This window comes from Carcharhinus amblyrhynchos, unplaced genomic scaffold, assembly GCF_965287045.1.
Source record: "Carcharhinus amblyrhynchos unplaced genomic scaffold, sCarAmb.v2.hapA chromosome_1288, whole genome shotgun sequence".
In the NCBI taxonomy this organism is placed as follows: Eukaryota; Metazoa; Chordata; class Chondrichthyes; order Carcharhiniformes; family Carcharhinidae; genus Carcharhinus; species Carcharhinus amblyrhynchos.
This window is the reverse complement of record NW_027651028.1, coordinates 6,396-18,831: the sequence shown is the minus strand read 5'-3', so window position 1 is coordinate 18,831 and position 12,436 is coordinate 6,396. Positions and strand designations below refer to the sequence as shown.

The 12,436-nt window shown below is 54.0% G+C and overlaps 1 protein-coding gene across 1 annotated transcript; it reads left to right on the top strand.

Annotated features, from left to right (window-relative positions):
- The first annotated feature begins 599 nt into the window (after nucleotides 1–599).
- On the top strand, nucleotides 600–1,516 carry nat8 (N-acetyltransferase 8). Its single transcript, XM_080185149.1, has one exon. It carries the CDS (start codon nucleotides 612–614, stop codon nucleotides 1,371–1,373), a length of 762 nt encoding a protein of 253 aa, XP_080041275.1. The 5' UTR covers nucleotides 600–611; the 3' UTR covers nucleotides 1,374–1,516.
- Nucleotides 1,517–12,436: the final 10,920 nt, after the last annotated feature.

Genomic DNA, 12,436 nt, shown 5'->3' with positions numbered 1-12,436 from the left:
GATAGGCACATGAACGGACTAGAGATGGAGGGATGCAAAAGATTGTTCTATTTACCATTTATATAGATGATCTGGAGGAGGGAACCGAGTGCAGGGTGTCGAAATTTGCTGATGACACCAAGATTGGGGGAAAGGCAAATTGTGCGGAGGGTGTGGAGAGTCTGCAGAAGGATCTAGATAGGCTGGGCGAATGGGCCAGGAAATGGCAAATGGAATTTAATGTTGGCAAGTGTGAGGTGGTCCACTTTGGTAGGAAGAATGGTAGGAAGGACTATTACTTACGTGGCGAAAAACTGCAGCAGGCGACGTGGTAGGAAGAATGGTAGGAAGGACTATTACTTACGTGGCGAAAAACTGCAGCAGGCGACGGTGCAGAGGGACCTCGGGGTCCTTGAGGGTGTGAGTGTGTGGGTGTGAGTGTGTGGGTGTGAGTGTGTGGGTGTGAGTGTGTGTGAGTGTGTGTGGGTGTGTGTGGGTGTGTGTGGGTGTGTGTGTGTGTGTAGGTGAGTGTGAGGGTGAGTGTGGTGTAGAGAGCTTTGTGTAATGCCTGATTTAGATGTCATGTCTATCTGCCCTGCTCTGTGCTATTCCCTCAGGGTCCTGTCTGCAGAATGTCCCAGTTCCAGATCCGTCCGTACCGGGACTCTGATTACCAGGCTGTTCGCCAGCTCTATGTAACAGGAGTGCAGCAACACTTTGCCAGAGCTTGTCGTCATGTTGTAAAGCAGCCTTGGATCCAGGGCAGTTTGGCACTCACCCTCAGCCTGGTTCTGATCCTCTCCAGGTCACTGTTGTTCTCAGGTTTTGTCATGCTCTTTCTGCTAACTTGTGGCTGGCTGCTGCTGCGATATTTCTGGAGAGGGATTATCAAACTGAACCTGATGCAGGATCTCCAGGACATCCGCAGCTTCTACATGCAGCAGCCGGACAGCTGTTTCTGGGTAGCAGAATCCAGTGGTCTTGTGGTTGGCACAGTGGGAGCTGCTCCTTCTAACATCTGGCCCAGCGTTTTGGAGCTGAAGAGAATGAACGTGTGTGAGGAATTCCGTGGCCAAGGCATTGCCAAGGCTTTGTGTCTAACTGTGCTGGACTTTGCACAGCGCTCCCACTTCACTCACATCACGCTCGGCACCTCGGTCATTCAGACTGAGGCCCAAAACCTCTATCACAAGATGGGCTACAGGCTGGTGGACACAGTCCAGCTGCCACATTTCCTGGCCAAAATCACCAACTATAATATCTACAGATACCAATACCAGGTCTCTGCCAGACCTGAGCTCCATCCACAGGACAACCCACTGCGTGAAAATGTCACACACTGTACCAGGACACCAAACACAACTCCACTTCAAAGAGGAAGGACAGATCAGTGAAATCAGTAAACCGGGTCAGACAATAAACCATCGGAACAACAAAAAACAAACAGCACGTTATCCTTGATTGCAAAGGGATCACGCTGCAAGGTGTTGGTAAAAGCACTTCTGGGATAATTTGCACAGTCTTGGTCCACATTTAAGAAAAGAACATAAGAACATAAGAAATAGGAGCAGGAGTAGGCCAACTAGCCCTTCGAGCCTGCCCCGCCATTCAATAAGATCATGGCTGATCTGTCGTGGCTCAGTTCCACATTCCCGCCCTCTCCCCATAACCCTTAATCCCCTCTCTTATCAAAAACAATAAGATAAAACAATAAAAACAAAAGGAGAAGGTTGTCTTGGAAATGGTACAGTGAAGGTTCACTCGATGAATCTCTGGAATGGGGCAGTGTCCTCAGATCAGACACTCAGTAAAATTAAGAAAATGCCAGAGAATCTTGTCTAAAGCTCCAGAATTCTGCAGGGGCCTTACTTGGAACAGGCAATAAATATTGGCTGGCCAGAGACACCCCTGCCCAGGATGGATTTGTAAAAATCAGTCTGTAATGAACTGGTATTTTCAGCAGTCTGGAACTTGAATTGGATGAATAAAGTCCAGTATTCTCACAATGGGTGGAGACTTCCCCCCCAGGAGGCTGACTGTAGCTGGATGCTGCTGTTTGTCAGTGGATAGGATAGGAATATTCACAGCCCATTCCACAATTTCACCAGGCAAATGTCGTGGGCATCGTTAGTTAATGCAACAAATCAAATTACTGCTTCTCATTGCAACAACATTAATGAAACACTGAGCTCAGAAACTCAGAGTGACCGAGCAACAGACTGGGACAACAGGCAATATACCCTATTGGGACACACACAGCAATCCGGCACAGAGCAGCGAGATCCCGGGACACACACAGCAATCCGACACAGAGCAGCGAGATCCCGGGACACACACAGCAATCCGGCACAGAGCAGCGAGATCCCGGGACACACACAGCAATCCGACACAGAGCAGTGACCCCGGGACACACACAGCAATCCGACACAGAGCAGCGAGATCCCGGGACACACACAGCAATCCGACACAGAGCAGTGATCCCGGGACACACACAGCAATCCGACACAGAGCAGTGAGACCCCGGGACACACACAGCAATCCGACACAGAGCAGTGAGACCCCGGGACACACACAGCAATCTGACACAGAGCAGTGATCCCGGGACACACACAGCAATCCGACACAGAGCAGCGAGACCCCGGGACACACACAGCAATCCGACACAGAGCAGCGAGATCCCGGGACACACACAGCAATCCGACACAGAGCAGTGATCCCGGGACACACACAGCAATCCGACACAGAGCAGTGATCCCGGGACACACACAGCAATCTGACACAGAGCAGTGATCCCAGGACACACACAGCAATCCGACACAGAGCAGTGACCCCGGGACACACACAGCAATCCGACACAGAGCAGCGAGATCCCGGGACACACACAGCAATCCGACACAGAGCAGTGAGACCCCGGGACACACACAGCAATCCGACACAGAGCAGTGATCCTGGGACACACACAGCAATCCGACACAGAGCAGTGATCCCGGGACACACACAGCAATCCGACACAGAGCAGTGACCCCGGGACACACACAGCAATCCGACACAGAGCAGCGAGATCCCGGGACACACACAGCAATCCGACACAGAGCAGCGAGACCCCGGGACACACACAGCAATCCGACACAGAGCAGTGATCCCGGGACACACACAGCAATCCGACACAGAGCAGTGATCCCGGGACACACACAGCAATCCGACACAGAGCAGTGACCCCGGGACACACACAGCAATCTGACACAGAGCAGTGATCCCGGGACACACACAGCAATCCGACACAGAGCAGCGAGATCCCGGGACACACACAGCAATCCGACACAGAGCAGCGAGATCCCGGGACACACACAGCAATCTGACACAGAGCAGTGACCCCGGGACACACACAGCAATCTGACACAGAGCAGTGATCCCGGGACACACACAGCAATCTGACACAGAGCAGTGAGATCCCGGGACACACACAGCAATCCGACACAGAGCAGTGACCCCGGGACGCACACAGCAATCCGACACAGAGCAGTGAGATCCCGGGACACACACAGCAATCCGACACAGAGCAGTGACCCCGGGACACACACAGCAATCTGACACAGAGCAGTGATCCCGGGACACACACAGCAATCCGACACAGAGCAGTGAGATCCCGGGACACACACAGCAATCTGACACAGAGCAGTGACCCCGGGACACACACAGCAATCCGACACAGAGCAGCGAGATCCCGGGACACACACAGCAATCCGACACAGAGCAGTGATCCCGGGACACACACAGCAATCCGACACAGAGCAGTGATCCCGGGACACACACAGCAATCCGACACAGAGCAGTGACCCCGGGACACACACAGCAATCCGACACAGAGCAGCGAGATCCCGGGACACACACAGCAATCCGACACAGAGCAGCGAGATCCCGGGACACACACAGCAATCCGACACAGAGCAGCGAGATCCCGGGACACACACAGCAATCCGACACAGAGCAGTGACCCCGGGACACACACAGCAATCCAACACAGAGCAGTGATCCCGGGACACACACAGCAATCCGACACAGAGCAGTGACCCCGGGACACACACAGCAATCCGACACAGAGCAGTGACCCCGGGACACACACAGCAATCCGACACAGAGCAGTGATCCCGGGACACACACAGCAATCCGACACAGAGCAGTGACCCCGGGACACACACAGCAATCCGACACAGAGCAGCGAGATCCCGGGACACACACAGCAATCCGACACAGAGCAGTGACCCCGGGACACACACAGCAATCCGACACAGAGCAGTGATCCCGGGACACACACAGCAATCCGACACAGAGCAGCGAGATCCCGGGACACACACAGCAATCCGACACAGAGCAGTGAGATCCCGGGACACACACAGCAATCCGACACAGAGCAGTGATCTCGGGACACACACAGCAATCCGACACAGAGCAGCGAGATCCCGGGACACACACAGCAATCCGACACAGAGCAGCGAGATCCCGGGACACACACAGCAATCCGACACAGAGCAGTGAGATCCCGGGACACACACAGCAATCCGACACAGAGCAGTGATCCCGGGACACACACAGCAATCCGACACAGAGCAGCGAGATCCCGGGACACACACAGCAATCCGACACAGAGCAGTGAGATCCCGGGACACACACAGCAATCCGACACAGAGCAGTGATCTCGGGACACACACAGCAATCCGACACAGAGCAGCGAGATCCCGGGACACACACAGCAATCCGACACAGAGCAGTGAGATCCCGGGACACACACAGCAATCCGACACAGAGCAGTGACCCCGGGACACACACAGCAATCCGACACAGAGCAGTGACCCTGGGACACACACAGCAATCCGACACAGAGCAGTGATCCCGGGACACACACAGCAATCCGACACAGAGCAGTGACCCCGGGACACACACAGCAATCCGACACAGAGCAGTGAGATCCCGGGACACACACAGCAATCTGACACAGAGCAGTGACCCCGGGACACACACAGCAATCCGACACAGAGCAGTGACCCCGGGACACACACAGCAATCCGACACAGAGCAGTGATCCCGGGACACACACAGCAATCCGACACAGAGCAGTGAGATCCCGGGACACACACAGCAATCCGACACAGAGCAGTGACCCCGGGACACACACAGCAATCCGACACAGAGCAGTGATCCCGGGACACACACAGCAATCCGACACAGAGCAGTGAGATCCCGGGACACACACAGCAATCCGACACAGAGCAGTGACCCCGGGACACACACAGCAATCTGACACAGAGCAGTGAGATCCCGGGACACACACAGCAATCCGACACAGAGCAGTGACCCCGGGACACACACAGCAATCCGACACAGAGCAGCGAGATCCCAGGACACACACAGCAATCCGACACAGAGCAGTGACCCCGGGACACACACAGCAATCCGACACAGAGCAGCGAGATCCCGGGACACACACAGCAATCCGACACAGAGCAGTGATCCCGGGACACACACAGCAATCTGACACAGAGCAGTGATCCCGGGACACACACAGCAATCTGACACAGAGCAGTGAGATCCCGGGACACACACAGCAATCCGACACAGAGCAGTGACCCCGGGACGCACACAGCAATCCGACACAGAGCAGTGAGATCCCGGGACACACACAGCAATCCGACACAGAGCAGTGACCCCGGGACACACACAGCAATCTGACACAGAGCAGTGATCCCGGGACACACACAGCAATCCGACACAGAGCAGTGAGATCCCGGGACACACACAGCAATCTGACACAGAGCAGTGACCCCGGGACACACACAGCAATCCGACACAGAGCAGCGAGATCCCGGGACACACACAGCAATCCGACACAGAGCAGTGATCCCGGGACACACACAGCAATCCGACACAGAGCAGTGATCCCGGGACACACACAGCAATCCGACACAGAGCAGTGACCCCGGGACACACACAGCAATCCGACACAGAGCAGCGAGATCCCGGGACACACACAGCAATCCGACACAGAGCAGCGAGATCCCGGGACACACACAGCAATCCGACACAGAGCAGCGAGATCCCGGGACACACACAGCAATCCGACACAGAGCAGTGACCCCGGGACACACACAGCAATCCAACACAGAGCAGTGATCCCGGGACACACACAGCAATCCGACACAGAGCAGTGACCCCGGGACACACACAGCAATCCGACACAGAGCAGTGACCCCGGGACACACACAGCAATCCGACACAGAGCAGTGATCCCGGGACACACACAGCAATCCGACACAGAGCAGTGACCCCGGGACACACACAGCAATCCGACACAGAGCAGCGAGATCCCGGGACACACACAGCAATCCGACACAGAGCAGTGACCCCGGGACACACACAGCAATCCGACACAGAGCAGTGATCCCGGGACACACACAGCAATCCGACACAGAGCAGCGAGATCCCGGGACACACACAGCAATCCGACACAGAGCAGTGAGATCCCGGGACACACACAGCAATCCGACACAGAGCAGTGATCTCGGGACACACACAGCAATCCGACACAGAGCAGCGAGATCCCGGGACACACACAGCAATCCGACACAGAGCAGCGAGATCCCGGGACACACACAGCAATCCGACACAGAGCAGTGAGATCCCGGGACACACACAGCAATCCGACACAGAGCAGTGATCCCGGGACACACACAGCAATCCGACACAGAGCAGCGAGATCCCGGGACACACACAGCAATCCGACACAGAGCAGTGAGATCCCGGGACACACACAGCAATCCGACACAGAGCAGTGATCTCGGGACACACACAGCAATCCGACACAGAGCAGCGAGATCCCGGGACACACACAGCAATCCGACACAGAGCAGTGAGATCCCGGGACACACACAGCAATCCGACACAGAGCAGTGACCCCGGGACACACACAGCAATCCGACACAGAGCAGTGACCCTGGGACACACACAGCAATCCGACACAGAGCAGTGATCCCGGGACACACACAGCAATCCGACACAGAGCAGTGACCCCGGGACACACACAGCAATCCGACACAGAGCAGTGAGATCCCGGGACACACACAGCAATCTGACACAGAGCAGTGACCCCGGGACACACACAGCAATCCGACACAGAGCAGTGACCCCGGGACACACACAGCAATCCGACACAGAGCAGTGATCCCGGGACACACACAGCAATCCGACACAGAGCAGTGAGATCCCGGGACACACACAGCAATCCGACACAGAGCAGTGACCCCGGGACACACACAGCAATCCGACACAGAGCAGTGATCCCGGGACACACACAGCAATCCGACACAGAGCAGTGAGATCCCGGGACACACACAGCAATCCGACACAGAGCAGTGACCCCGGGACACACACAGCAATCTGACACAGAGCAGTGAGATCCCGGGACACACACAGCAATCCGACACAGAGCAGTGACCCCGGGACACACACAGCAATCCGACACAGAGCAGCGAGATCCCAGGACACACACAGCAATCCGACACAGAGCAGTGACCCCGGGACACACACAGCAATCCGACACAGAGCAGCGAGATCCCGGGACACACACAGCAATCCGACACAGAGCAGTGAGATCCCGGGACACACACAGCAATCCGACACAGAGCAGTGAGATCCCGGGACACACACAGCAATCCGACACAGAGCAGTGATCCCGGGACACACACAGCAATCCGACACAGAGCAGTGATCCCGGGACACACACAGCAATCCGACACAGAGCAGTGATCCCGGGACACACACAGCAATCTGACACAGAGCAGTGATCCCAGGACACACACAGCAATCCGACACAGAGCAGTGACCCCGGGACACACACAGCAATCCGACACAGAGCAGCAAGATCCCGGGACACACACAGCAATCCGACACAGAGCAGTGAGACCCCGGGACACACACAGCAATCCGACACAGAGCAGTGATCCCGGGACACACACAGCAATCCGACACAGAGCAGTGATCCCGGGACACACACAGCAATCCGACACAGAGCAGTGACCCCGGGACACACACAGCAATCCGACACAGAGCAGTGAGATCCCGGGACACACACAGCAATCTGACACAGAGCAGTGACCCCGGGACACACACAGCAATCCGACACAGAGCAGTGACCCCGGGACACACACAGCAATCCGACACAGAGCAGTGATCCCGGGACACACACAGCAATCCGACACAGAGCAGCGAGATCCCGGGACACACACAGCAATCCGACACAGAGCAGTGACCCCGGGACACACACAGCAATCCGACACAGAGCAGTGATCCCGGGACACACACAGCAATCCGACACAGAGCAGTGAGATCCCGGGACACACACAGCAATCCGACACAGAGCAGTGACCCCGGGACACACACAGCAATCTGACACAGAGCAGTGAGATCCCGGGACACACACAGCAATCCGACACAGAGCAGTGACCCCGGGACACACACAGCAATCCGACACAGAGCAGCGAGATCCCAGGACACACACAGCAATCCGACACAGAGCAGTGACCCCGGGACACACACAGCAATCCGACACAGAGCAGCGAGATCCCGGGACACACACAGCAATCCGACACAGAGCAGTGATCCCGGGACACACACAGCAATCCGACACAGAGCAGTGAGATCCCGGGACACACACAGCAATCCGACACAGAGCAGTGAGATCCCGGGACACACACAGCAATCCGACACAGAGCAGTGAGATCCCGGGACACACACAGCAATCCGACACAGAGCAGTGATCCCGGGACACACACAGCAATCCGACACAGAGCAGCGAGATCCCGGGACACACACAGCAATCCGACACAGAGCAGTGATCCCGGGACACACACAGCAATCCGACACAGAGCAGTGATCCCGGGACACACACAGCAATCCGACACAGAGCAGCGAGATCCCGGGACACACACAGCAATCCGACACAGAGCAGCGAGACCCCGGGACACACACAGCAATCCGACACAGAGCAGTGAGATCCCGGGACACACACAACAATCCGACACAGAGCAGCGAGATCCCGGGACACACACAGCAATCCGACACAGAGCAGCGAGACCCCGGGACACACACAGCAATCCGACACAGAGCAGTGAGATCCCGGGACACACAGGGACGCTATCGTGGGATGGGCTTTCACTCTCTCTGTGTGAATCCGCTGGCAAATCATTAAACTTTTTTTCATCACAAACATCTCTCTGCTCATTGTCTCACTGTTCATGGGGATTCTCACCCCCACGTCAGCCTCACTCCCTCACCCTCCTCATGCCCCACCCCCTCACTCTCACTCACCTGTAGATCAGAATTAGGCCACTCTGCCCATCAAGCTCCCCACTTCCTCAATACTACCTGTCCCTCTATATATCTTTGTATCATTTGCAAACTTAGCAATAGTGCCTTTAGTTCCTTCTTCCAAATCGTTAATGTATATTGTGAAAAGTTGTGGTCCCAGCACTGACCCCATGAGGCACACCACTAATCACCAGCTGCCATCCTGAAAAAGACCCCTTTCTCCCCACTCTCTGCCTTCTGCCAGTCAGCCAATCCTCAATCCATGCCAGGATCTTACCCTTAACACCATGGGCACTTAACTTATTTAACAATCTGCTATGCAGCACCTTGTCAAAGGCCTTCTGGAAATGTAAATAAATCACTTAATAAGAACATAAGAAATAGGAGCAGGAGTAGGCCATCTAGCCCTTCGAGCCTGCCCCACCATTCAATAAGATCATGGCTGATCTGAAGTGGATCAATTCCACATTCCCGCTTTCTCCCCATAACCCTTAATTCCCCTGTCTATCAGAAACCCATCAACCCGCGTCTTAAATATATTTAGTGAGGCAGCCTCCACCACTTCAACGGGCAGAGAATTCCAGAGATTCACCACCCTTTGACTGAAGAAGTTCCTCCTCAATTCTGATCTAAACTGCCCCCCCCCACCCTCTTATCTTGAGGCTGTGCCCTCTAGTCCTGCTGTCCTTTCTAAGCGGGAAGAATCTCTCTACCTCTACCCTATCCATCCCCTTCATTATCTTATACGACTCTATAAGATCCCCCCTCATCCTTCTAAACTCCAACGAGTACAGACCCAGTCTATTCAGCCTCTCTTCATAGTCCAACCCCCTCATCTCCAGTATCAGCCTAGTGAACCTCCTCTGCACTCCCTCCAAGGCCAAAATATCCTTGCGCAAGTGCGGCGACCAAAACTGCACACAGTACTCCAGCTGCGGCCTCACCAGTACCCTGTACAGTTACAGCAAGACCTCCCTGCTTTTATATTCAATCCCCCTCACTATAAACGCCAGCATCCCATTCGCCTTCTTGACCACCTGCTGCACCTGCAGACTGGGTTTTTGCGACTCATGCACAAGGACCCCCAGGTCCCTCTGCACCGTAGCATGCTGCAGCTTTTCACCTTTTAAATAATAATCCCTCCTACTATTATTCCTGCCAAAGTGGATAACCTCACACTTGCTAACATTGTACTCCATCTGCCAGGTCCTCACCCACTCGCTCAGCCTATCTAGATCCCTCTGCATACTTTCCACACCCTCCACGCAATTTGCTTTTCCACTTATCTTTGTATCATCAGCAAATTTCGTCACCCTACACTCAGCCCCCTCCTCCAGATCATCTATATAAATGGTAAATAGCTGAGGCCCCAGCACCGATCCCTGCGGCACTCCACTAGTCACCAACCACCAATCAGAATAGCACCCATTGATACCAACTCTCTGCCTCCTATTAGACAGCCAATCCTCTATCCACTCTAACACCCTACCCCCAACTCCATGCACCCTAACCTTCTGCAGCAACCTTTTGTGAGGCACCTTATCAAACGCCTTCTGAAAATCAAGAAACACCACATCCACCGGTTCCCCTCTGTCTACTGAACCAGTCACATCCTCATAGAAATCCAATAAATTCATCAAACACGACTTCCCCTTAATGAATCCATGCTGCGTCTGCTCTATCAAACCATTCTTTTCTAGGTGTCTCACTATTTAGAACGTAGAACATAGAACACTACAGCACAAACAGGCCCTTCGGCCCACGAGTTGCGCCGATCACATCAACACCTACCAATCTATAGACCTATCTATAACCCCCAATCCCATTAAACCCCATATACTCATCCAGAAGTCTTTTAAAAGACCCCAGTGAGTTTGCCTCCACCACCTCTGACGGCAGCCGATTCCATTCACTCACCACCCTCTGAGTGAAAAACTTACCCCTAACATCACTTCTGTACTTTCCTCCCCGCACCTTAAATCTGTGTCCTCTCGTAGCGACCATTTCAACCCGGGGAAATAGCCTCTGAAAATCCACCCTATCTATTCCTCTCAACATTTTATAAACTTCTATCAGGTCGCCTCTCAACCTTCGTCTCTCCAGGGAAAAGAGACCCAGCTCCCTCAACCTAACTTCATCAGGCATGCCTCCCAATCCAGGCAACATCCTTGTAAATCTCCTCTGTACCCTTTCAATAGCTTCTACGTCTTTCCTATAGTGAGGCGACCAGAACTGCGCACAGTACTCCAAATGAGGCCTGACAAGGGTCTTATAAAGTTGCAGCATTACCTCCCGACTCCTAAACTCAATCCCTCGATTAATGAAGGCCAGTACACCATACGCCTTCTTGACCACCTCCTCCACCTGCGAGGCCGATTTAAGAGTCCTGTGGACCCAGACCCCAAGATCCTTCTGCTCTTCAACACTACTAAGACTCCTGCCCTTGATAGTGTACTCGTTCATCCCGTTGGTTCTGCCAAAATGGACGACTACACATTTATCCGCATTGAAGTCCATCTGCCACTTCTCCGCCCAGTCCTGCATCCTATTTATGTCCTGCTGCAACTTTTGACATCCTTCCAGACCATCCACAACACCATCGACCTTTGTGTCATCAGCGAACTTACTTACCCAAGTAAGTTCTTCTTTGATGACGGATTCAAGCATTTTTCCAACTACAGATGTTAAACTAACCGGCCTATAATTCCCTGCTTTTTGTCTGCTACCTTTTTTAAACAGCAGCGTAACATTAGCCGTTTTCCAAGCTTTCTCCCCATAACCCTTAATTCCCCTGTCTATCAGAAATCTATCTACCCGTGATATATTTAGCGAGGTAGCCTCCACCACTTCAACGGGCAGAGAATTCCAGAGATTCACCACCCTTTGAGTGAAGAAGTTTCTCCTCAACTCTGATCTAAACTGCCCCACCCCCTTATCTTGAGGCTGCGTCTTCTAGTCCTGCTGTCCTTTCTCCCCTGAGTCTCCTCTACTCCCAGGAGAACATCCCCAGCTTCTCCAGCTGAACCTGGTGGTTAAAATCCCTCAACCCTGGAACCATTTGGGTAAGTCCCACTCTGCACCTCTCAAGGACGTGCAC